A 25,066-nucleotide genomic window follows, 5' to 3' on the forward strand; every position below is an offset into this window, starting at 1 on the left:
GCAAATAGTGTTCTTGAGCTGCCTGTTACTGATCAGAATAAAAGAACACAATAGCAGACACACAAAGATCATTGAAACAACTCCTCGATGAGCAACAGGTAACCCTGCCAGATTCTGCAGGACGTTCATCCAGCCCTCCAGGACCGAGACCCCATTTTTCTCCGGAGCAATTCCCAGACACGTTGGAAACAAGGGACTTTAAACGACCTCTCAGTCGATTTCTCTTGGGTCACAATAATGATGAACGGTGCTTTGGATCCACGTCTCTCGAGTCACTCATGCTTAAGATCAAGGACAATATGATAGATGGATACGACAGTGAAAGCCACACGTTCAAGGATTGCATCTCACAAGCACAACGAAAGATCGATCTTCTTGTTAAACAAGGGGAGGGAGAATGCGCCAAGGATACATCACCACCGACCACACCTCCGTTTGTTATTTTGGACGCTATGATTGAGCCATATTTCTCCTCAATCAACCCTCACTTCCCCATTTGGCAAAAGGAGAAATTCATTTGCATGGCAACCACGTTACGACAAACTCCATCGTCAGAACGAGACCTGGCGTCTATCATCTGCTGCAATAACCTCATTCTCATGGCCATGTCGGCAGACTCATTGTGCTCGAATCGTGGCGAGTCAATGCATAACAGACAAGGGACCAAGGTTTCCTCAATTGAATTTGACATGATCGCGGGATTTCTTGCCAACACAAGGCGAGCTGTTCAAAGCATTGATCAGCTTGTCTCACCTCATCTGATCAATGTTCAGGCTCTCTTATCCCTAGTACGTCCCAAATGAATACATATTATCTCTGCCCCCACCTAGTGCGAGGCTTACCATCTGCAGTACATGGTGGCACAGGAGCATTTTTCTATCGGTGTATCCGAGACGTTGTTTTCTCTCGCTGCCCGGTGCGCAAAGTTGACTGGTATCCACCAATGGCAATCTTTCCAAGGTCACCTCAGCGATGAGGATATAAGGGAGCGTCAAAACACCTCGTACTGTTTGTACACGATTGACAAAGCACTGTGCTGGACAGCTGGGTTGTCTCCAAACATACCCGCATCGGATATCCATTTTGAGTCATACGTCGCGTCCTCCGAAGCTAGCCTTGCGTCATCTCTCATCGCAAAATCTGAGCTGGCTAAGATTGAAGAGGCGATTTACTTGGAAATATACGCAAATCAAGTCAAGCCTAAAAATCAAGATGAGATTCGGGGTTTCGCAACCATGACGTTATCGAAGCTTCAAGTCTGGCTGACGAACTCGGGAATGGACTTTGACATTGTTCAAACACTGCCTGAGACCTCTGCTTCCAAGCTTCAATTAGCGATCAGATACCTGAATATCCATTTGCTACTCATCTGGCCCCACCAACACCACCCAGACACCATATTTCAACGATGTCAAGAGGTCGCTAGAATGTGCATGAAACTTGTGCTAAGCCTTTGGAACTCACCACCCGACAAAGGCAACCACGCCGTTTTCCCATCGTAAGTATTGAAGCAGCCATAGCTACTCTCAACACGGATAACTAATGATGCTACGCCCATATAGCTTCGTTGCCTCGCTTCCTCCACTGTATCTCTACGAAGTTCTTTTATCCATCCTCAGCAACAAAGATTCAAAGTCCGATCTCAGCATGCTCCAAGAGTACGTCGACATGCTTGAAACAATCACAGATAGCCGAGCCGACAAGTCTTACAACAGGAGGCTCTACCAACTATCAGTTATCGTGAAAGACGTAACAAGCGCCCGAAAGACCCAACACAAACGGCAAAAGCCAAGCCCGGAATCAACAACAAACACGTACTCTTCCACAGACCTCCTCTCCCCCCTTGGAAGTCGTTACACCTACTTGGGGTCGGAACTCCAAGAAATTGGCAATTCAGGGTTTGACAGTTCTGTGTTCCAAGACCTAGATACCTCATTTACGTTCCTGAGTCCGCTTAATTTTACAACTGAAGAGCCGGCTCTGGGCCCAGGTGAGTTTATGCCGCAGTTGGGGTCCTTTTCTTAAACGGCTCCTAGGTGTGAGATTTTCAATTCATTAGATACGGTCCTTTTAGATACGCTTCGTGGGGGAAACGAATTAGATTTATGACCCGCCACTCGTTGCCAAATATCAAGGCTTGTATGTTAGTGCCAGAATGATTTTGACCTGCTTAATGACTTGAAGGGTAGTTTCGTTTATACAATCGATCCACTTCTTACTTGTATGTTGGAGCATAATTGATCAAGCTCTTTCCATACGTAATGCACCCTACTTCAAAAGCACTGGTCAGATTCTTTCTGATATCATCCCATTATTTTTTACCGATGTTTCTACCTACATATAGATTATGTTGAGGCCTAATCTACTGTTAGGGCCCGAAGGGAGAGGAGGGAGAGAGTTGATTGCTATGGGAGAGCGATCTGCCGACTATCTACCTACAGAAGGGTTAATGCCTGAGGCACCAACATGGTGGCCTGAGGCCACTACAACAACAGATTACCGTGCTTTTGCTTGTCTTAACACGTTACGGTCGGACTGCGATACAACACCCACTGAACCGGCACAACAATCTATCCAACGAGAAGGATATATACCGGTCGAACCCTGGCTCAACAAAGAACCGCCGAAATCAGTTTTACCACCCTTCCACCGACGTAAACTTCGCCAAAACACCATCTTTAGGCGCATGAGTAGCACCTTCCCGCACTTCCAGCTTAGCATCCGGATACTTCAATTCAAATTTGAAACGACCAACGGTAGCAGCAAGCAAACAGGCTAGCTCACCCTTCGCAAAACCATGTCCGATGCAGCGACGAGGGCCATGAAGAAATGTGAGAAGAGCGTAGTTACTAGTTGCACCACCCGTATTCGCCATACCCGGACCCATGAACCGATCGGGGTTGAACTCGGCCGCATCTGGACCCCATAGCCCCTCGAGTTTGTTGATGACTTCCGGGGCTAGAACAATGGTTGTACCTTTTGGAATAGGCTTGCCCACCAAAGTGGTATCTTTGAGGGCGACACGATTGGTGTTGGGCACGGATGGGTGAAAACGGAGGATCTCGTTGCAGACAGCATGTAGGTAAGGCAGGTTGTCGATCGTGACGGCGTCGATTTGCTCCGGGCTTTCTACAAAAATGGAGGGCAGATTTGCGCGGATTTCTTCACGTAGGCGCGTTTGGATCTCAGGTTTGTTGGAGAGCGTGTAGACAGCCCACTGCATAGCGCTGGCGGTGGTCTCATGGCCTGCAGCGAGGAACGTCATGAGCTGGTCGACCAGCTTTTCTTCGTCGAAGGTAGAGTCACCAGCTATGGCAACAGAGATGATATCCACGCTAGTCTGGGAGCCAGTATTTTTCAGGTTTTCCCTCTTTTCTCGAATCATTTGGCGCGCGACATCGCGAATCGTTTGTCTTCCATCTTGGATGTCGTTGTTTCGCTTTGTTGGTAATTTCTGGACCCATGTGATATCGCCGATGATTATGCCAAGTAACAGAAGCATCTTTGTTCCAAAGGAAGGCATGGTAAAGACCTTGTGATAAGACTTGTTCAATTTTCCGGAAGGGTTGCGTAGCGAGTCAAAGTCTTGGTCCATGCCCGCCACGCCGATGATATCGAGCGCTGCACGCCCAACCCAGTTGCTGACTTGTATCGTGTTATCTTCAGCGGGCCCTCTGTGCTGCAGATCCTGTTCTATTCTTTTCACCATCTCTGAGCTCTTGGCCCAAAAAATTGGGTAGAGATCTTTGATGTGGCGGTACGAGAACGCTGGCATCAAGCTTTTGCGTTGGACCTGAACAGAAGAAGGTGAGTGAATGCAAGCATAAGGCCGACAAATAATCACGTCGTACCTTATGCTCTTCTCCCTCTGCAAGTAGAAGGCCGTGTCCAACTATGGGGTACAAGAATTGTTGTATTGTTCGAGGTTTAGCAAAATCGTAAGCCTTGTTTACCAATATCTCTCTCAAGGCGGCAGTGCTCGTCGGAAAGACCCTCTCCAAATTTCCGACAATATAATAACGGATCAGACCATCATTTGGCATATTGTGCGCCCATTTCTTCATTGGTTCAAAAGGCGTATCGATGAAGATAGACTCGCCATTTCCTCTAAGCCAGTGTCTATCCTACTCAATGTCAGATTCAATGTATTGGCCGTGCGCTCACCTCGACTCACTTACTGGCGGTGTCTGTATTTGTTTTAGTGGTGTAAACAGAGCTGGGTACAACGACACATTGTATATCAACTTGAACAGCGTGATGATAGAAAATACAGCAATAAGGGTCAGCAGTCTCGAGTCGTAGATAGCATGCTCTGGCTTGAAATACACTGCTGCTGCTGCACCAATATACAGAATACCAAAATTATCTCCTAAGCGACTCATCGTGGCGGTCAAAGTGAGTGTGTTTTCCAAGACGTCAAATCAGCATGTAACGATGGTCCTCGTGGGCGGCCGGTGCACACTCTTTATTTTTCAAGAAGAGCAGCACATTAAACTGGCACGGACACTATAGCATAACTATGGTGGTGTGGTTATGGCACCATGGGATCTGACATGTCGCAAGGGAGAGATAGACGACGCACTTCGCTCCGGTCGGCCCGTCTTTGGAGGGACTCCCTGGATCGGGGGGCCGCACCGAAACCCCACTCGGTGGCCTGCCAAACAAGCAGGCTCGGCGCATTAGCAGTCCGACATCCTGGTCTGATACTAGAATTTAGGAAACATCCCATGATCCATGCATTCACGGTATTTCTGATTATTCTCAGTAATCAATTGCTTTGGGTTGGTGAGTTTCTCAGGCAGTTTTCCCTTTCAAATCCTTATGCTTTGTAAACTTATGTACAGTTGACGCTCAATACAGTATAGTGCAGGCGTCAATACCTTACCCGATACAGATTCCATAACGCGTTGCATTGTGACAATACAAGGAAAAGAATGATTCAAGATTAGTCGAAACATGGTCGTTACAGTGCGAACTACATAGGACGGGCATAGCCAGTTGAGTACTTTGATGGGTCGGATTTTGAATACTATACAGAATGTGCAGAATAGATGTGTCGGTAAAAATCGTTCCGCGGGACTGCATCGCGTATAGAGGCGATTTCTTTTTCTTCTTTTTCTATTTTGAAGAGCCTGTTTGCCAAGTAATATAATCCATTACTGATGAGCTGGATTTTGGCTCGATCTATTGCTTTGTGGGAGGCATAGTGATGGATGGAAGATAGGAAGATGCGGTAGTAAGAAAAGCGGGTGGCACACTCGCCTATGAATGACATTACAAATTTACATTTGAAAAAAATTGCCTTGGGCCACACACTATCTATACTGTCTTTCTCCCATTTAAATGCTAGATTACTATGGTTAATATGACGAGTTTTGTTCTACAAGACCTTGGAAATCCAAGAACTGACGTCACCCAACAGACTGTAAAACAAGCTTCTGCGATTCACTAGATTGTTCATAGATCGCTTCCAAGGTTTTCAACCCGCTGAGAAATCGCTTAGTCCCTGGGTTTCCTACTGAGGTCTGCATATTTGCGCTTGGAAAATACCAACGATTCAAATAGTTTCACTCGACTTTGAGAATTCTCCTCATTCTCTGACATACTATCACTCGTATGTTGGCAAGCCAGCAACGAGGCAATCCTCTAACGACGTCCAGCCAGGCTGTCCACAAAATTCTTGTAGAAGCTTCTTTCCCCTGCTGACCTCCACGAACTCGTGCAGACAGCGGCCTTCGTCGGCTGGTGGACCGGGAATCTTATGGTTATCCGGTTGAATTTTGCGAATGATCTCCACAACTTCAGTCCAGTTGAATGGTGCTGCCATAGCAAAAATGCGTTCCGACTTTATGTCTGGATGAAGAAGAGCGGCAATGTGGAGATATGCTGCATCTTTGACACTCACATACCACACTGAACACTGTTAGTACAGTATAAGTGAGAGTTGGAAATGCACTCACTGGGGGGGAACATATACATGAAGTCCCCGTAACCCTTTACAAGTGCACTTGTCATGCCCATACTTCCCATCGGTCCACCAGCCTCGGGGTGAACGCGAGGGCCGAGCTTATATAAAGTCAGTGATTGGTATCTAGCCAAAAGGAAATTGGCAATACTTACACACCAATAAGGCACAACCCTATTAAAAACAAAAGAGGGCTTGTGATTCTCCACCCATTTCACTGCTTCTCTTTCTCCTTCGGTTTTCGAAGCGGCATATAAAGACGCCCCCATCATACCTGGGATCTCAGGTGTGTTGTTCTGGACAGCAGCAACAGCCTCGGAGTTGAATGAATCTGGTACTTGTTAGCACGATGTCGTATCCTAATGTCTAGGACATGCATTTGTCAAATTGAGCGGGTGAATTCGCCGCGGGCGTCACACATGCAGAGGCAGAGGACGTCAGTACCACACGTTTGACTGAGGGTGATTCCGCAGCGACTTCGAGCCAAGTCAGAGTTCTTTTCACTGTTTTCTCGACGATGGTCGGGTCATCTTCAAAGGACATATCCATTGCCTAACAATAGTTAGTCCCGCGCCATTTCCACTTTGGTACCAACTTAAATCCCATACCACCAAGATCACGCCATCTACATCGTCTAGCAAAGGAGCTATGCCCTCGCGATCATCTAATTCAGATAGGATGACAGACTCGAAGAGATCGCCATACTTGCCCTTGAAATGCTCGTTTAGCCATTGTCGATGTTGACGCACTTGCCCGCGTACAAGGTACCCACGACTTAGCAATAAATCAATTATCTGTGAAGCGAGGTAGCCGTTCGCTCCGGTCACAAGCACTCGAGAACTCGGAGGGAGAGCGTATGCTTTGTCATCCATATTGAACGACACGTTGAATCGGTGCGTATTTGGAACTTCAGAGCACAACAGGAGTTCCTGCTATACCCTGGATACCATGGAAATAAAATGAAGATCAACGTGATATAAGACATCTTCAATCATGTAAGAGTTCCTGACACTGACGCGGCTCGGGCCGTCAACCCGAGCGACCGGACCGCCTGCCCGGCAAAGAGAGTAGCTTCGCATTCTGGTACGTGCTGTTGCCTTCAATAACCTTATACAGATTAGCGTGATTTCGAGTACGAGCTGAGGCAAAGCATAAGTGTCTCGGGGTAAACGGTATTCGAATTCTACTATATGTATTGTTTGAAAATCAGAACTCTTCAAACTAACTCTATTCCACGCCATATCTAGGGCAACCCTATGGCTCTGATTGGCTCCTGAAACCCTCAAAAAGCTCTTGGATATGGGGGTTAGATATCCATGAACTCCCGTGCTCCGATGGGTCTAAAAATTTGTATAGTTCTATTCTAATGTTATACTAGGCCGTATGCTAAATTTGGGACCGATGGGAGTATAGTAAGGGTGTTAAAAGTTAACTTAAAATCTCGACTTTTTTTTGTTAGGGTACGACCGGGAAAATTTAATACGGACCCTAATACGGATCCGTATCGGTCTTATCTTAGCAGCCTAGTAGTAAATATTAATTACGGTATTTTGTATTTACCGCGGTACGTATTATAAATAGCGGCTACTTTAATATAATTAATTCTAATATTAATTATTAATATTACTCCCTATATATTAAATTTAATAAAATACTAAAAAATACTATAATATAAAGCGGAAGTAGGGCTATAAAATGTATTATATCGATTACGTAAGCCTAGTCTAAAAAATAAGTTATTTATAGTTTTATCCGAAAAAAATATAATATCTTTATAATCTAATTAAAATATATATATATATGTATATAGGTTATAGTACTTTAATCCTAAAATATATATCTTAGTTATATAAGATTAATCCTAATAAAGTTATTATTAGTTATAGTTATTAAAACTTTATATTATATATTATTATTCTTAGATTATATAAGCGGGGATATATATATATATAAAGGTTATAGTAGTTTAGCCCTAATATATATATTTTATAGTTAGATAGGATTAATCCTACTAAAGATAGTATTAATTATTAAATATATATTATAATATTATTCTAAGATTACGGATAAATATTATATAAAAGGGAAATATTTATAGTTTTAGATATAAAAAATAAGGTATTTATATAATAATACTTAATATATATTTATTAGTAATATAGAAGTAAGAATAGTTAGGATATATATATAATAGATTTAGATATATATATTTAGTAATAAATATATTAATTAGAAAATATAGTAGATACTAATAGAAAATAGGTTAGATAGTAAGATATTAAGGTATAGATAGCGAAGTAGTAGAGGAACGGGCTACGCCCGTTCGCTCATAGACGTTAATTAGAACAACAACAACAACAACATCATTCGATGCCGATTTGTTTTGCCCCCGTTCTGTTTGGCCTTCAGCTGGAGAGCGACTTCCAGTTTCAGTCGTCCAGGCCAATTTCATCCGTGGGGGATTGATCCTGACGTGGTGCATCTTCCACATGGCGGGCGACGGTACAACATTCTATACTTGGACAAACATATGGGCAGAGGAGTGTCGCCGGGCACAAGGACTGGAGATTCGAGATCCCATCCAGCTTCCAGAGGTCATTTGGCAAGATCGCGAGCGAGTGACAAAGTCGTCCGGTGATACTGCAGGAAAGCTCGAAAGCCATCCAGAGTACACCCTTCTTCCATTCACACCCCCGGGAGCCCCACCAAAGATGACCTCCCTGAGCCATCGTGGTCAGGTTTTCTATTTTTCCCCAGAGTCCTTAGCAGCCCTAAAGGCAGAGGCATCCCCAGTGAATGCGACCGAGCCGTCCGACCAAAAATGGATATCGACCAATGATGCTCTTGCGGCACTACTCTGGCGTACAGTTATGGCAGTACAATCGCCCCTGGAGACTCTAGAGGGCGACCCTGTATCTATTTTCAACATTGCTATTGACGGGCGGCAACGGACAAATCCTGAGTTGCACCCAGCAACTTTAGGATGTTTTCTGGAGTATGTTGCAATATCGGTGCCGGTCCGCAGAATGCTTAGTACCATGAGTTTAGCGGATCTGGCAACGGAGATCCGAAAGGGGATTCTGCAGGCCAATCAGCAGTTCACAGATGATGTGGTAGCTCTTGTGGAGCAGCTTGAAGACGTCGATCGCCTTGTACCTACTGCTTTTCTGGACGTTCCAGGCTTTAACTGCGTGTTGACCTCATGGGTGAACTTCAAATTGTACGAATTGGAGTGGGGGCCACTTCTGGGCAACAACATCGAAGCTGTACGAGTGCCTCATGTTGGTTGCATCAATGGCTGTCAAGTTGTGCTCCCAGTTTTGCCGAATGGTGGCATGGAGATTCTGGTCGGCGTGGAAGAGAGCAGCCTAGACCGACTGCTAGATGACCCGTTGTTCACAAAATATGGTGTGGCTCGGTAGAGCCTCCATGAATGCGATTGATTTGGCAGCCAATTGTAATTATATCACACGATATTCTTACTACCACCTTCTTTGCCTACAATTGGCTTCAATTTCTTGCAATAGCCAAACATTTCACTGCTGAATTGCCCTGATGTTTGAAAGTATACCGTATTTTGTTGGTCGGTAGTTTTCCGAGAGAGAGTGTTCACCATGGGGAACATCGAGTTCTCGTTGAAAAGTCCGAAGCTGTTGACTTCTAGTCAATAGGACCGCATTGGCGTCCCAAGCGCATAATCTAGGCGATCCATCTCGTCACCGCTGGCGCCGCCACCGAAGCCATTTTCGTTGAACCAGTAATCCCCGGGGATACCCAGTAAGATCGAAGAAGACCATTCATCTTGTTGCTCCCATCGTACCAAAAGGTCCAAGTATGCCTGGTCCATGACAGCATTCTGTCGAGATATCAAAGCGAGTGTGGCATCCCACCTTGCCTTTATGGTCAGCAAGTTATGTAGGGCCAAAGATGTTTTAGGTTATTACCAAACTAGCATTGCGAACTTGTGACCGAATTCGAGGTGTTGTCAATGCCCTTGGACCGCCATGGGTTTGGAGCATTGAGTGTGCCCGCATGAGGTGAGTTGACCAATTCCCAGTAGCGGATAGGGTACACTAGGGTCATGCGTTAAAATTCAGCTACCTTTATGACCGATGCGAATGACTTGCATCAAGAGTGAAAAGTATTAATATAGGCTCTAATAGACTCAGCACTGGGCTACTTTGTAATGCACATTCGAGTAATTGAACAGCTTTCCCTGCTGTCAATGTGTCCTGGGGTTCGATATCGAAGAAGGGAGTGGACGGGAAAATGTTAGGAAGTATGGAGTCGAATAAACTGAAATCTTCAAAAAGGTCTCCGTCTTGTGGCTCTAGGGAAGAAATTGTGAGAAACACGGAGCGATGAAACATTGTAGGAGTAATAAAATTCGAACACACCCAGACCAGCTAAGGCATTACCCCTTTAGTGATCATCAAATATCTTCAGGTTCTGCGCTGCCGTTCTAAGCACGACCTCCGGGGTAGCCGCCAAGTTTTCTGTTACTGATCGGCTTGCTTGCTCCTTTGGCGAGTTGACTCTCCGGCGCTTCTTTAGTCTAGGGATACCTTTGACAAAGCGAAAACGTTTAGGTTAATCTTACCATCCAGCAAATGCAGTGGGGACAGGCTTAAGGGAGGAGTCGGTGACAATCTCCTCATTGGGTATGTCTTTGGAAGTACCGGCTACCGAAGGATTGTCTGGCCACATTCGTCTAGGGTCCCACGAGAGAGGCATTGCAAAGCTACCACATCTGCGGCCTCGCCCGAGACATGTTGAACATCGTGGTCGACGTCGGTCACACTTTTCGCTCAAAGAGGCACAATTATGACAATCTGTCGCAAATCTGAGGGAATTGGTTCTCTTTCCTTGGTGAGAAATTATCACGTCTGAGACTGCAAGATGGTCCATATCTTTCTTTTGTATGTGTGTGTGTGTGTGTGTGTGTGTGTGTGTGTGTGTGTGTGTGTGTGATGTTGTAGAAGAATGAATCAAGGTGTCGCTTTCCTCCTAAATTGGGAATCAATCTGATCAGGTGATATTTACGCGGAATTCACCGCGGAATCCACCGCGGAACTTTCGTTATCTCTCTCTCTCTCTGTATACATCCATCTCTACCTATGTTATAGTTACTCGGTACATCTACGGTGATTTACCTACATCTATATCTACTGATCCTGGAGGCGCCACCTAGGCACTTCTAAGGTTGTACCCCATGACTGGTCCGCCTTCCCGATCCTCGCATCAGAAAGGTCACTTACCCAATCGGGTCCTACTTACCTACGTAGGTAACTACCTAGCTAGGTAGTTATCAAAGGTATACCACCCACCTGGGCATATCAACAATTTCCCTTTGTGGCGATATCATAATGTCTGCGCCTACAAAGGCACTCAAAGATCCTTCCCTCTATGTTTACTCATACTCTCATCCCTAAATAATTTGCCAACCGGGTCTTCCAAATTTCTCAACTCCAAAAAAGGAAAAAAAAAAAGTATAACAGTCATCATGGCTACAATGGAAAAGATCTTTGCCACCTATCAGGAGCGTCGGAATTCTTGTAACAAACACTTACCCCTTTACAAAAGGTGTCGCTTGGGTGGAGGAGAACTTACCCCCCTCCACGAGGCCCGTATCCCAATCCTTGGCCAAGCCTTTATACAAAGCGATTTGACATACGGTGTTCCCTCCGTCTGGGATGGTCCCTTTTTCCGCCTCGATGACCACATCACCCAATTGGAAATCAGCTGCACTAAGCTACGCATGAAGCTCCCCCTTCCGCCCAACAAAATGAAGCAGATTTTGGTCGGGATGGTGGCAAGGAGTGGCATTCGTGACGCGTTCGTGGAAATCATTGTGACGCGTGGGTTGAAGAGTGTTCGAGGCTCTCGCCCTGAGGATATCGTTCACTAACCGTGTCTACATGTTCATCCAACCTTACGTCTGGTGCATGGAACCCGAGATGCAGCCCGTTGGTGGAAGCGCGATTATCGCACGAACTGTCCGCCGCGTTACCACCTGGCTGCATCGACGCCACTGTCAAGAATCTACAATGGGGTGACCTGTTGCATGGTCTCTTCGAGGCTTCTGATCGCGGCGCCGAATATCCCTTCCTGGCCGACGGTGACACCAACCTCACCGAGGGTTCGGGCTTCAATATTGTTCTTGTGAAGGACAATGTCTTGTACACTCCAGCTCGTGGAGTGCTTGAAGGTGTTACGCGTAAGAGTGTGATTGATGTCCCTCCAGCCAGCGGGTTTGATATTAAGGTTGAGTTGGTACCTGTGCAAAAGGTTTATGATGCGGACGAGATCTTTATGTGCACCACTGCTGGAGGTATCATACCCATCACCAGTCTTGATGGCAACATTTGAAGCCAGTGGAGGATGGAAAGTTGGGCCGGTTACCAAAAAGATATGGGATGGATACTGGCCTATCCACTATGATCTTACCTACAGCTTTGAGATTAGCTATTACAAAACTCCCATTCTGTTATTTCCACGATCCATGATGCACGGTTTGGTTATTCATGTCAATGTACACATAGATCACTGTAGGCCACTGTTATCATGGTATTTCCAATGTTGTTAATCAAAACAATTTTCTAAAGCCACCAAAATCAAAGCCAGAGTCACAGTCACATTCCAACTATGATTTCTATATACATACACCATTGCTGCTTGCCCTTTCCCATCATATCAGGTGCCTGCCTCACAGACAAACATGGATGTGTCCTTCTTAGGATCCAAGTTCCGTTTCCTCAATGATGGTGGAAAATTTGCTGAGCACTTGCTTCAACGCAAGCCTTCGAATAGGGTTACTATTTTAAGTCAGCGGTAGATCGTTGGAACATTGGAAGCATCCATGGATGTTCCTCATTAGCACAAACTGACCCCATGAACATATCCGTCCCGCAATCCATACAGTCCTTGATGTTGCTTTCTTCTGCAAAAGCACTCAATGCGACGATGGGTGCAGAATATCCCATCTGGCGTATAAGTCGGGTGCTCTCGAGACCATCGAGGATTGGCATCTGTATTAATTAATTAGTATTTTCACAACTGAGCGAAAACAAGACTCTTACTTGAATGTCCATGAAGATTAGATCAAACGCATCTCCCTTCTCCATATTTGATTTGACAGTGTCATATGCCTCCTGACCATCTTTAACAATTGTCACATCATAAACATCCTCCAACGCGAGCATCCTAGGATACGAGTTAGCATTTGAAATATCTCATAGTTAGGGAATTCCATCAGCGCGCACCTTCGAACTACTTCCCGATTGACTGTGTTATCTTCGGCAACCAACACACGTATCCTTTTTGAGCGATCGCCATTGTCAGATGAGCTTTTATTGGATGGCAAGTTGCTAGGCACTGACCCAGGAGGCGATGGAGCAGTCGGCGTGAAAAATGGTTGACTTAATCCAACCAAACGTGGTTGTATCTCTGACTTTTCGAATCCAGGCGCAGGGGGTTCGCTCCTCACTGACCCATGATTTGAGGATGTGCGCGCGGCGTTGGAGAAGTCTTCCAAGGATAGAACACTTGGGGTCCGCGATCCTGGGATGCTTGAAGCATGTGTGCTTAGGGCTAATTCTTTGACATACCCCAAGGGGATTCTCAAAGTAAAAAGAGACCCTTTGCCTTCTTCGCTATTTAGCAGAATGTCACCTCCCAGCATGCGGGATAACTGGGCACATATACTGAGACCCAACCCAGTTCCCCCGTATTTCCGATTCAATCCCAGGTCACCCTGAACGAAAGGATCAAAGATACGCCGGTGGAGATGGCTAGGGATACCTAGCCCATTATCTTGGACTTCAAATTGGAAGTTAAGTTGGCGAAGATTAGACTGTGACACTCTTTGCCCTTTAGCTTGATCCTCAGCCACATCCACAACACCATGGATCGATGAATTGGCACTTGAGCCGGTCTTGGACCGTATTCGTGAGTTGCGCCGAGGCGTGTCTTTTGGGGCCAGATGAGTTCCATGTTTGAAAGGTTCATCCACAAGGCAAATGCGAACTTCTACTTTCCCGTTCTCATGTGTAAATTTGAGACTGTTGCTGACCAAATTGATCAGTACCTGGAGGATTCGGTGTTGATCACCCCAAAGGACCATGTCTGCCAGTCTGCCAGGCTGTGTTGAACCACCCCCTGAATTGGTCGGTTCCAATTGGCTTTCGCGGCACACGGTCCCTTTTGATTCGGTCACTCCACCAGAAAAAAAGTTGATGCTGAAGTCAATATGTTTCTCATGGACTTGATTTTGAAAGATGATTGCCAGTTGTGATCAAACATCAGACAACCTGAACTCTTTCTCCTCGATTTGGATCGCCTGATCAATTTGATTCTTACTGAACGTGAGCAAATCGTTCAAGAGGTGCAAAAGAAGATCCCCTGACTAGTAGACCACCTGAAGCAACTTTTTTATCCGGGCCAGGTCCTCCTCGCCCATACACACAGCACACATGCCGAGAATCCCACTAAGGGGAGTTTTGAGCTCATGAGATATGTTGGCGGTAAACAAGGTTTTGCTCTCGTTGGCGGTCTCTGCAGCCTATTTGGCCTTTTCGAGCTCTCTGGTGCGCTCAGCCACTCGCTCTTCCAGCCGATTGTACTGGATTGTGAGCTCGTCCGACATCTCGTTGTAAGTTTTAGTCAACTCCGTAAGCTCGTCCGTTACACAATGTCTTCTTTCCTTGACCCTGGCCGGCATCTGAAAGCCTCGGAGGTTTTTTGGATTGTTGATTCTTGTGGAACTCTTAAATCGCCCCAAGGGACGTGGTAGGCGTTTCACCCACATGCTAGGGGCGCTTTTCTCATCCATATGTGGCACAGTTCGCTCGATTGTATGGCCCTGTTCATTTTCGACTTCAAACCCAACGTGCTCCGGCTCCGCGGCAGGATTATGTCGTGTAATCTCGGGCTCGACTGATTTCCGGGCTGCTGCGCGTAGTCTTCGGATAGGGGCAACGGCCCAGTGGGTTAGAAGAGGGACCACGAGGATAATCGCACCCGCTGTGCCAAATACGCACGCAATAATAATATTCCGTAGTCGACCCACTGGCGCAAATGCTTCCGAGTGAGTCTCTTCTACAAGGAGAATCCATTGGACAAGAGTGCTTTGAGGGCGGACTATACCCACGGCAACATTCGCCCCTCGCTCATTTCGGTTTGACAGGTGACTTATGGCTCTGCCCACGTTCAAGTATGGTTGCAACATCACTTGTAGAGCTGTTGGGTACATAGAAAGGGCAAACGGCATATCGGTAGACATCCCACTATGCCGGCTAGCCTGGGTGGGCAGAGGGGTAGGCTCGAAGATGTAATGGACCTGCGCTCCACTAAGATCGGCAGAACTAGCGGCAGATGTAGCAGTTGCGGGCTGCTCACTGGAAGCGAAAGTGTTTGTTTTTCGTGAAGGTCCAATGAGGAGAACCTGACCGGTATTTCCTAGCCCATTTCGGGAGTTAACAACACTCTGTAGATTCGCGGCACTAGCGACAATACTTGGGGCGGTTGATGAGTTTCAATCCTAGCCTTTTCTTCACATTCGGAGAAGGTACTCACGTTATGAAACCCAAAATTTCTGTATCTGAAGTGTTGTTGACAATCGGCAAAGTCAATGACACAAGAGAGAAGGAGTTGTTGACTTTCAATGGACCAAGAAGCAATGCCGAGTCCAAACCAAGTGTATAATCGGAGAATGGATAGACAACCATTGAGTTGTTGTCGTCTGACCCGCTGAGATAGGTCAGATTTGGGTACACGGGAGGGGGTAGCCCAGTCCATCATTTCCCAATTGCACCGAAGTTCCATTGGAGTAGGTATATGGAAGGGTGATGTCTGGAACACTGTCACTGGTCTGGCTTAATAATGTCTGACCTGCTCCTTTACTGTCCTTCGAGTATATGATGGCCTGGTAAAGGTCCAAGTATCCACGACTACCTAATGCAGATTGCACGTCGGCTATTGGATTTATCCAGTTGTCGTCGGACGTGTTTCCTGCATTGTAACATCTCAACCCTGATTGAATCAGGACTCGTGTGGCGATGGACTTGCAGGTTGTTTCGAGAAGGTCCAAATTTGAAGCAATCTGACTAGCCTTGGTGGTCGCAACGAGTTCGAGGCTCTGTGATCTGCTCAAAGTTAGATTTTGGCTCTGCATATTAAAAAGTAGCACATACTCGACGTCCACTACAAAGTTGTAGGTGGTAAACCACTAAAATAGTCAGAACCAGCTCTCATTCGGGCGATTGCAACTCTCTACCGTTGCGATGGCTAACACCGCGACCCCCGGTACCGCAGTCAACAACACCAGCAGCCCAAGCTGCACAGCAATAGGAATCCTCATCCGATCACGTAAGACCGAGGATGGGTAAAAATGAAGAGTTTCTCTGATCGCTATCACAGTCAAAGGACAGATCAAGCGTAGAGAAGTCCAGATACCTGTTGAAAGTCAACGTCCGCGCCAAGCAAGACCCTTGTTTTGTGACACCTACATAAGTTCTTCGCCTATTCCTTTTTCACAAGGAATTGATCTGGCGCTAGAGGGAAAACCGAAGAAATAGAGTGAAAGTGGAATGGAAACTTGAGGATAAACGAGGATAAAAGGAAGATAAAACGTAGGGGAAACCAAAATGGGATAATAGATGTATCGAATAGCGGAGTAACCTGATTATTAGCTGTAGTTACAACTTGGCAGGGAAGTAGAGAGAAGAAGGATTGATTCTCTACAAACAGATGCTAGCTAAATAGCAAGATGGAAGCCCGACAAACCAGGCATCAAAACATCAAGACAGATGATCAGTCTCAAGAAGTATATGCAGACATTTTACAAGTATAGATATTCAGAAAATTCACATGATGCTCCATGTTAACCTTGGAACATCTACTGGGTGTAGCTGCAGCCATTGGGCTTCGTGGTCTCCTCGACACGAGCGGCAATGCCCACACAGCCGGTGTTGCCAGCAGGGTTGGCAACGCCAGCAGAAGCCCAGATGCTCCAGGAACCGTCAATGCTGTCGGGGCAGGCAATCAGATCGTGTCCTGCGAACTGGAGGTGGCCATTCTTCTCGGTCCAGCCCTTGCGCTCGGAGTTCTTGGGAGTGGGCTGAGCACCAGTGGTGTATCCAATCTTGCCCTGACCTATATTATCCAAAATCAGTTATTTGCCAACCTAGTGGGATTATAAAAGTGATAACATACCCATGCCAGAGCGATCAACGTAGATCTCCTGGGGAGTGGCGGACTGGTCGTAGAGGTACAGAGCACCGTCATTGATGTAGAAGGTAGCCTGCTGCTCCTTGGGGCGAGCGCAACTGGCACCCTGGTTAGGCAGACCAGCGAAGATGCTGCTCTGAGCAGCGTTGAAGGCAGCGTATTGGACCGCACTGCCAGAGTGGATAGCCACAAGACCAAAAGTCTTGGATTGGGTGGAAGGGGTGGCCGAGACAACGGCGCTGACGGAAGCAGCGATGGCGAGGTTCTTGATCTGCATATTGGCGGAGAAGGGGGATGAGAAGATTTGAGGTTGAGGAAATGTAAGAATGGTAGAATAAAGAGGATTGAGAGGATTGGTAATTGCTATTTCTTGAATGCTGAAATGCTTCCCCTTCTTATACTTCCAGTGTTGGACCGCCACTGCCGTCAGACGAGGTTGATGTCTCAGCCATAAAGACTACCTAGGTAGTATTCTCAAAGCCAAGCATCCGATTCTAACATTAGACTACGGAGTACAGCATCGATATCCCCGAAATTGACATCAGACGTGGCTGTTTTATGGGGCAATATTGCCGATCTCTCTCATTAGTGGATAGATGTCTTATCTCCATATCCGTATGATATTCCAGAACCATATTATATTCATTTGTTGGAATCACTATATCTACATATGTAGCTAATAAGCACTTTATAAGTCATTTATTTGTACAACATATGGAGTATTTAGAGCAATCGCAGGTTCATTCTCAGCTTAGATACCCGAATAGAACACTTCATTAGTAGTAGTTATTGGTTAGTTATTCTCCACATTTTACTTATGTTTCTCCGATTTATAGTAGTACCCACGATATCCGAATCGAGGCCAATCATCGTCCAATGACTTAATGTACGGGAGAAACATGCGTATACTCTACTCCGTAGTCCATATTGAAACTTGTCTGACTTATTTTTGTACTTCTTATTAAGGCCCGGGGCCCGCGGTTCCCGTGCCGAAACAACCTTGGAAGTATCTATAAATAGAACGGGAGTGGCTCACCGTTTTTCCTTCGAAATACTTCAGGGGCGAAGTACTATATTGTGCCTACATTTCAAGATTATATGGAGTAGTGTTCGTCAATCTTCGAATGAACCTTCAATCTTATGACTTATACGGAGTATTAAATATTGAATGAGATGAATGTTATAATACATATACATATTTCGCTTCTTGCTCCGGATCCCATGATGAACCATGAAGATGCAACGCCCAGAAATTGAATTTCCCATCTCGAACCAAGCCAGGATTCGGGGACTAAGTTCTGTACAAGCACCAGCTTGAGCACGCTCATAACTCATGTTGAAATATGCTAATAACTAAAAAGAAAACAACAGATCCACAAAGGACCTTACTCGGGAGCAGCGCACGAGAAGACACCACCAACTTCTCCTTTGTCGTATTTGATGATCTAGTTGAGCGAGTTAGCAACACAATTCCTCCTACAAGATAGACTATCATGGAGGGGGGCAAGAAAAAACTTACAATGTCATCAATGCTGGAATAGGTTCCTCCAACAAGCACCACCATACCGATCAGGAAAACTACTGCGTTGAGAACTCCCAGCATTATGTTCTTGGGCTCGTTCCAACTGCCTTTCCGAAGGAGCATGAACCACATCATGGCAGGGAAGTAGAAGGTGAAACCGGAGATGAAAAGAGCAGAGGAGATTGAAAGCAAGTCATTGAAAAAGGGAATCACCTCAGCAATGATAAATGCCGCAATTGTGGCGGCGGTGATCACCGCCAGCCATGTCAACCATCCCATCTTGGTGTTGATGAAGCGAATGGGGGAGTTGGCGAAGATGCGGCCATGAATCAAACGCCCAAATACAACGGTATTGATCGAACCACTGATGAAGATCACAGGGAGAGCAATGCCGTATGCAATGCGGCTAAGGGTAGTTCCAGCAGATGTGAGTGCAGGGCTGGACACGTCCTGACCAACAAAGGCATAGATAGTGGCACCAGTCACCGTGTAGATGATGATCTCGGTGATACCCAGCGCCCAGATCGACTTGACAAAGTCCCGAGGAGTGTGCATTTCGTCCATGAAAGAGAACTGACACATGGCAAAACTGTAGGCGAAAACGATGTTTGTCACAGCGATGAAGGCTTCGGTAAAGGTGATGTTATCCTTCGGCCACGCAGACCATGGGACTCCGGAGAGTCCAGCAGGTGAGTGAGTCGCCTCCACACCCGTCCCGATAATGGTGATTCCAATGGCAATGATGATGGATGCAAAATCGACATAGCCCAGAATGGCCACCTCGGTGAAACTGGGCGGAATGGCAAGTAACAGCAGGAGGATGGCGGAAACCACGGCAAAAATGATGGAGCAAATGTGGCTTTTGGTGATGTCAAGGAATGCGATGGTTCCCGTCAGACAATGTGAGGCGGTGAGGAAGATTAGCTGGAGACCGAGCATGCCATTGACTAGCTCATATCCAAAGCGACCACACCCTAACCGACGGCCTAGCAACCGACCGGCATCGGCATAGTTTGCCACCTCGGGAAAAGCCAATTTGACCATTCCGACAACATAACTGGTATAGATGGCGATAAGACCGATACCCACACAGCAAATCACACCGGGGACCATGCCTAATGTTGCAAAGGTGTGGGGAATCGACAAACTACCGAGTGCAATGGCTTCGACGATGAGGACAATGGTGAGTCGTTTCCAGCCGAGACGGTTGAATTTCTTGATGCCGTGGTCATAGATATTCCTCTCCGCCTCGCTCATTTCCCCAACCATGTCCCCTTCGAACGGCGGTGGGGGAGCATATGCAGCCTTCTCGTCTTCCGTCCCCATGACCTTATTGGTATCATGGTTAGAGATATTTTCGAGGCCCATGATGGTGTGTTTGGGAGATGAGGCTAACTCCGTAGTAGTCAGGCGGGAATCAAAAGGGGAGGGAACCAGGTATATAAGAAGGGAATTTTCGGCACACTTTTTCGACTCTAAGTTTATCAGAGAGATAAAATCAGGATTTCCGTGACAAACCAAATTTGGTGAGATCTGCTTGGCTGCTCCAACACGTGGAGTACGACGCTGGTCCACTTACATTTGGATTATCCAACCAGCTTCACCAGAAACAAAGGGGAAAGTGGATTCAGGTGGGATGACAGTGGAGTTTTAAGGCGAAGCACAGCACCAGGAACCCAATTCAGTGTGTATTGTGCGATAAGAAGGTTCGGAACGTTAGGTAAAAGAAATGCAACATTGGTGTAATGAGGAACCATATGTTAAGACAATGACACATAACTATGGAGTTATCTCCCCGCGTTTGCGGGGGAGAGACTTCATACATTGAATAACAAGAAAATCTATAGAAAGAATAAAGAACAATATAGAGATTGAAGAAGTTTCTTTTTTTTTTCTTTTTTCTTTTTTTCTTCTTTCCTTCTAATAAGCGCCACAGAAGATCCCGAGAGCCGACTTGCCAATGAAAAGTCGGACCTGTTGGCTGGGCGGTCGATAAGATTTGGGGCTGAGTCACGTGTTAGCTGCAAACAGAACAAAATACAGAAGGGGGGGGGTTGATATCAGATCAGACAATCCTACTGGTCCAGTGGTTGGACTATCTTACTCCATGTGTTATACACCGTACTTAATCTATCCCTTACATATGTACGGATTATACGAAGTACAAGGTTCAAATACCTCCGGTTGTTCTCGTACCCTACTCTATATCATGGCGAAACAACTTACCTTCCCAAAAATCCGAGACCAAGATCTTCTTGGGGTATATGCAAAAACCTGGAGATGCGGAGCGCCACCAAAACGCCATTTGGTTTAGCGGCCGTGGGAAAATAGCGCAACTATTAACTTTATGATTCGTTGTCATGTCCGAAATCTGAAATGGGAGAGAATGGGTCCCTAGAGACGGCTGGTCATAACTCCATGGACATCCATCATTACGAGAAAAAAGAAGTCCCCCAGTCTTCAACTCATCCGTACGATCCTCCCCTGAGTACTCCATACGTAATGAACTCAATTTCCCCAACTTTCGCATCGAGTTATATGGGGTAACGTTGTACATACCCCATACTCTGTGCCCACTTCATGATCATTGCTTATGTTGTATATCAGTGCTAGTATCCGCCCGGGCGTGGACTAGTTTACTATGTTGTAACTAGTTCCCCTTCAGAGACACATACCAAAAAGATCCATACACGGAAGTTGCGGGTCATTTTGACGATCAAAGCTGAAACACGGCACGCCCCATGCGCGATTAATTGTTGGGAATCTGTTCACCCAACATGTACAACATACTAGTTATTATTCCCACTAAATATCCTGGTGACCTGGTCATATAGAAGTTCGTGTTAGTTCTGCTTTTCGACCTCTCCCGACCGTGGTATTCGAGTAATATGATGTTCAAATACATTCAGCTATGGATGGTTAAGCTTTCACTCTTGTTTTGATTCTATGCATACAACATAAGTCATCGGTTCTACTCTTTCTATTTTCGTTACTGCAGTAAAGCCTCTGGGTTGTTAATTGACTTCAACACTAAAACCTCACTGCCACATCAATTCTCCAGCAGGTCTCGACTAGCATTCCTGCTTCAAGCACTCAGTGATTGACTTTCCAACGTAATCCACGTTTTGTTTGTTGAGACCAGCTATTGATATGCGAGAGTTGTCTGCCATGTAAATGTGGTATTGCTCTGGGGTCGCCACATGTCAGTATTTCATTAAAATGCTAATTCCAACAACAGAACGAACCGCGAAGTCTTTGCACAATGCTTGGGGACAGTCCTAGAAATCCAAACATTCCGGACTGGCGGATAAGGTGCTCCCATGAGCCAGGTGCACCTAGTCAGGGTTAAAAGATCTGTGATCGTCTACTCCCGAACAGGCAGTACTTACCGGAGGAAACCAGAATATCATACAATTCCGACCTCATGGTGCGAATGCGACTGCTCATTGTGATCAGATCACCATGCCAAGCCTCCCTAAGGGTACCGTCGGCTAGTATGGTGCTCGCAATTTTGGCACCATAGGCTGGAGGGTTCGAAACTTCAGAACGTTGAAGCATTTCAAGCATTGACTGGGTCTTTGTAGCCGCTTTTTCGGTGCTAGTTGCGAGTAAAAAGCAGCCGACTCGTTCCCCTATCAAATGTTATTGACTATTATTCTGACCATGAACTGACCGCAGCACGGGTAGATACCGTAGAGACCCATGTTTTTCGCAAATGACAGACACACTCCAGCTTCCAGATTCATCTCCTCGACAAATAGTCGAATGGCAAAAGCATCAACGTCCACGTTGCCGGAGTTGAACCCTAGATACGCAGCGTCAAAAAGTGGGAACAACTGCCTTTCCTTGAAGAGGCCCGCAAGTTCTCGCCATTGCTCCTTGCTCGGATCACATCCCGTTGGGTTATGAGCACATGCATGGATGATAAACACAGAGTTGGGCTCAGCCAATTTCAATGCCGAATAATAAGAATCAATGTCCAGATCTTTAGTGTCCGGGTTGTAGTATCTGAAAGATTCACATTGGAATCCAAGGGACGAAAACACCTGATGATGGTTGGACCAAGTCGGCTCAGGGATGTATATTTTGGGAAGAGGTGTTTTGCAGGCTCTTAGCAACAGTCCAGCCAAGTGAAGTGCCCCAGTACCGGAAAGACTTTGGCAAGTCGCCAGCTATTTATTCAATAATCAGCTTTGTTTTTAATGTGATAAGTATGGAGTTGCCAGTACTTTGTGCTGTTGTCTTTGAAATAGCTCTGGACCCAGTGCTAACTTTGCAGCCTCTTTACGGAAATCGGCCAGACCGGCAATAGGAAGATATTCGTGATTCAACTCCTGTGATAGCATCTTCCGACTATTCCTGACCGAGGGAAGGATCCACGGGTTTCCATGCTCATCGCGGTACGTACCCTGGCCCAGGTTCACTTTCCTGGGAGATTTATCTGCAATATACTGAGCAGTCAATGCAAAAATTGCATCGGGTGGGATGAAACGAGCCTGGTCAAACCAGGACTCAGACTCAGAGGCAACATTCCGGGGAATGGTTTCAGAGGTCATTGTGTAGAACCGACTCGATTTGAAGGTGTGTCAGAAAGATTTCATGGTCAGTCTCGGAGTCTTGTTTAGTATTAAAGAAAACTGAATGATTATCATGCTCGGGTTCTAGGCCGAGTTGTCTCAATACCGCCAATAATATATATATCTCGGAAATAGGACCGAGTCAAACAACCCAGATTTAACCAGATTTAACCAGATAAATAAATTCAAAAGAGTCCTAATTCGTTGATCGGGTGGAGGACCCGAGAGCGTGGACTCCTTTAGGTTGTTGATCTATACCTTAAATGTACGAGATTGGCTTGGTCGGTTCTGACATCCGACATTGGCAGTTCCAACGTCGAAACAGCGGCCAAATAGCTTAAATTAATCGGAGATATGGCCGTTTTGCCCCTCATTTGAACCCGAGAGGGGAAATATTTCATGGGATATGGGATATCTTATAAGAGTAAGTACTAGGACTACTACAACTCCTAGAACTGCTAGATTTGATACTGCGACATATACTTCTACAATCTCTACCAGTCTCTACCAACCTCTACCAACCTCTACCAACCTCTACCAACCTCTACCAACCTCTACCAACCTCTACCAACCTCTACAATGGGTCCTCGTACGGCCATTTCACCTCAACCGCATGTTCCTTCATCGGGAGTCTGGTGTCCCGCGGTCACTTTTTTCCACCATGACACCGACTCGTTAGATCTCGACTCCCAGTCCAAGTACTTTGCCTATCTATCCAAAACCGGACTAGCGGGCCTAGTGATCCTGGGAACTAACTCAGAAGCTTTCCTCCTCACTCGTGAAGAGCGATCTCAGCTGATCTCAACTGCACGAGCCGCCGTTGGACCTGATTTTCCACTGATGGCCGGTGTCGGTGCGCACTCGACCAAGCAGACCCTCGAACTCGCACAGGATGCCGCTGCCGCCGGCGCCAACTACCTTCTCGTCCTCCCTCCGGCATACTTCGGCAAAGCCACAAACATGAACGTGGTGAAGCGGTTCTTTTCCGAAGTGGCAGCCAAGTCGCCTCTACCAGTGGTGATATACAATTTCCCGGGGGTGTGCAACGGGGTGGACATGGACTCCGAGACGATTACCGCTATCACACGGGAGTCGGCATCTACGAACGCTAGTGAAAAGTCCAACGTGGTCGGGGTCAAGTTGACCTGTGGATCGGTGGGAAAGATCACTCGGCTAGCTGCAGCATTTGCGCCCGAGGAGTTTGCGACGTTCGGTGGGCAGTCCGATTTCCTAATTGGCGGGCTTGCTGCAGGTAGCGTTGGGTGCATCGCCGCCTTTGCGAATGTCTTTCCCAAAGTGACGGCTCGGATCTATGCGTTGTATCAGAAGGGCCAGATTAACGAGGCTGTGGAACTTCAAAGGAAGGCGGCGCTCGCAGAAAGTGCCATCAAAAGTGGCATTGCGACAACTAAGTATGCAGTAGCCTGCTACTCCGCCCCGCTGGCAGGGATCCAGGATGCAGCAGGTAACCTGGCTCCTCGACACCCTTATGAGGCGGTGGGAGAGGGGGCCAAAATCGTGGTCCGAGAGGTGATGGCTGAGGTGGCTGAGATCGAGAAGAGCCTGTAATTGATTTAGAGATGTGTCGATGAAAGTGAGCTTTGATTTATAGTAGATATATATATATATTTCTTTTCGGGGATGATTTATTGTGATGAGTGTGATGAGTGTGATGAGTGTGATGAGTGTGATGAGTGTAATGAGTGTGATGAGTGTAATGAGAGAGATTTGTTCCAAAGGTTGTCAACACCGGTTCTGCTAGCTGGATATCCACCA

General features: G+C 46.4%; 13 protein-coding genes across 13 annotated transcripts; 4 read left to right on the top strand and 9 right to left on the bottom strand.

Moving 5' to 3' along the window:
• Positions 1–278: 278 nt before the first annotated feature.
• Positions 279–2,025, top strand: N7516_001936 (transcription factor sphG; the record flags this gene model as incomplete). The annotated part of the gene is made up of 3 exons (XM_057214656.1): positions 279–788; positions 852–1,498; positions 1,563–2,025. 3 exons carry the CDS (start codon positions 279–281, stop codon positions 2,023–2,025), a joined length of 1,620 nt encoding a protein of 539 aa, XP_057076539.1.
• A 610-nt stretch (positions 2,026–2,635) lies between these two features.
• Positions 2,636–4,382, bottom strand: N7516_001937 (cytochrome P450; the record flags this gene model as incomplete). Its single annotated transcript, XM_057214657.1, has 3 exons — positions 2,636–3,793; positions 3,852–4,124; positions 4,179–4,382. 3 exons carry the CDS (start codon positions 4,380–4,382, stop codon positions 2,636–2,638), a joined length of 1,635 nt encoding a protein of 544 aa, XP_057076540.1.
• Positions 4,383–5,608: 1,226 nt separating this feature from the next.
• On the bottom strand, positions 5,609–6,837 carry N7516_001938 (cinnamoyl-CoA reductase; the record flags this gene model as incomplete). The annotated part of the gene is made up of 5 exons (XM_057214658.1): positions 5,609–5,913; positions 5,961–6,066; positions 6,121–6,296; positions 6,385–6,517; positions 6,574–6,837. 5 exons carry the CDS (start codon positions 6,835–6,837, stop codon positions 5,609–5,611), a joined length of 984 nt encoding a protein of 327 aa, XP_057076541.1.
• A 1,617-nt stretch (positions 6,838–8,454) lies between these two features.
• On the top strand, positions 8,455–9,387 carry N7516_001939 (uncharacterized protein; the record flags this gene model as incomplete). Its single annotated transcript, XM_057214659.1, has 1 exon — positions 8,455–9,387. One exon carries the CDS (start codon positions 8,455–8,457, stop codon positions 9,385–9,387), a length of 933 nt encoding a protein of 310 aa, XP_057076542.1.
• Positions 9,388–9,629: 242 nt separating this feature from the next.
• On the bottom strand, positions 9,630–10,335 carry N7516_001940 (uncharacterized protein; the record flags this gene model as incomplete). The annotated part of the gene is made up of 3 exons (XM_057214660.1): positions 9,630–9,860; positions 9,935–10,038; positions 10,158–10,335. The coding sequence occupies 3 exons, from the start codon at positions 10,333–10,335 to the stop codon at positions 9,630–9,632; spliced, it is 513 nt and encodes a 170-aa protein (XP_057076543.1).
• Positions 10,336–10,464: 129 nt separating this feature from the next.
• On the bottom strand, positions 10,465–10,699 carry N7516_001941 (uncharacterized protein; the record flags this gene model as incomplete). The annotated part of the gene is made up of 2 exons (XM_057214661.1): positions 10,465–10,510; positions 10,566–10,699. 2 exons carry the CDS (start codon positions 10,697–10,699, stop codon positions 10,465–10,467), a joined length of 180 nt encoding a protein of 59 aa, XP_057076544.1.
• Positions 10,700–11,468: 769 nt separating this feature from the next.
• Positions 11,469–12,334, top strand: N7516_001942 (aminotransferase class IV; the record flags this gene model as incomplete). Its single annotated transcript, XM_057214662.1, has 2 exons — positions 11,469–11,800; positions 11,929–12,334. The coding sequence occupies 2 exons, from the start codon at positions 11,469–11,471 to the stop codon at positions 12,332–12,334; spliced, it is 738 nt and encodes a 245-aa protein (XP_057076545.1).
• Positions 12,335–12,698: 364 nt separating this feature from the next.
• N7516_001943 (CheY-like superfamily) lies at positions 12,699–14,438 on the bottom strand (the record flags this gene model as incomplete). Its single annotated transcript, XM_057214663.1, is given in 6 exon segments — positions 12,699–12,780; positions 12,854–12,993; positions 13,045–13,168; positions 13,228–14,219; positions 14,265–14,369; positions 14,382–14,438. 6 exon segments carry the CDS (start codon positions 14,436–14,438, stop codon positions 12,699–12,701), a joined length of 1,500 nt encoding a protein of 499 aa, XP_057076546.1.
• An 87-nt stretch (positions 14,439–14,525) lies between these two features.
• Positions 14,526–16,322, bottom strand: N7516_001944 (CheY-like superfamily; the record flags this gene model as incomplete). Its single annotated transcript, XM_057214664.1, has 4 exons — positions 14,526–15,477; positions 15,539–15,712; positions 15,739–16,190; positions 16,239–16,322. The coding sequence occupies 4 exons, from the start codon at positions 16,320–16,322 to the stop codon at positions 14,526–14,528; spliced, it is 1,662 nt and encodes a 553-aa protein (XP_057076547.1).
• A 537-nt stretch (positions 16,323–16,859) lies between these two features.
• On the bottom strand, positions 16,860–17,468 carry aspf34 (cell wall protein PhiA; the record flags this gene model as incomplete). The annotated part of the gene is made up of 2 exons (XM_057214665.1): positions 16,860–17,116; positions 17,177–17,468. 2 exons carry the CDS (start codon positions 17,466–17,468, stop codon positions 16,860–16,862), a joined length of 549 nt encoding a protein of 182 aa, XP_057076548.1.
• Positions 17,469–18,576: 1,108 nt separating this feature from the next.
• N7516_001946 (putative amino acid transporter) lies at positions 18,577–20,081 on the bottom strand (the record flags this gene model as incomplete). Its single annotated transcript, XM_057214666.1, has 2 exons — positions 18,577–18,636; positions 18,711–20,081. 2 exons carry the CDS (start codon positions 20,079–20,081, stop codon positions 18,577–18,579), a joined length of 1,431 nt encoding a protein of 476 aa, XP_057076549.1.
• Positions 20,082–21,784: 1,703 nt separating this feature from the next.
• Positions 21,785–23,269, bottom strand: N7516_001947 (Aspartate aminotransferase; the record flags this gene model as incomplete). Its single annotated transcript, XM_057214667.1, has 5 exons — positions 21,785–21,900; positions 21,959–22,048; positions 22,103–22,345; positions 22,405–22,885; positions 22,943–23,269. The coding sequence occupies 5 exons, from the start codon at positions 23,267–23,269 to the stop codon at positions 21,785–21,787; spliced, it is 1,257 nt and encodes a 418-aa protein (XP_057076550.1).
• A 600-nt stretch (positions 23,270–23,869) lies between these two features.
• Positions 23,870–24,859, top strand: N7516_001948 (dihydrodipicolinate synthase family protein; the record flags this gene model as incomplete). The annotated part of the gene is made up of 1 exon (XM_057214668.1): positions 23,870–24,859. One exon carries the CDS (start codon positions 23,870–23,872, stop codon positions 24,857–24,859), a length of 990 nt encoding a protein of 329 aa, XP_057076551.1.
• Between the last annotated feature and the right edge of the window lie 207 nt (positions 24,860–25,066).

Source organism: Penicillium verrucosum (genome assembly GCF_028828655.1).
Source record: "Penicillium verrucosum strain IBT 35672 chromosome Unknown utg000001l_segment0_segment0, whole genome shotgun sequence".
Classification (NCBI taxonomy): Eukaryota; Fungi; Ascomycota; class Eurotiomycetes; order Eurotiales; family Aspergillaceae; genus Penicillium; species Penicillium verrucosum.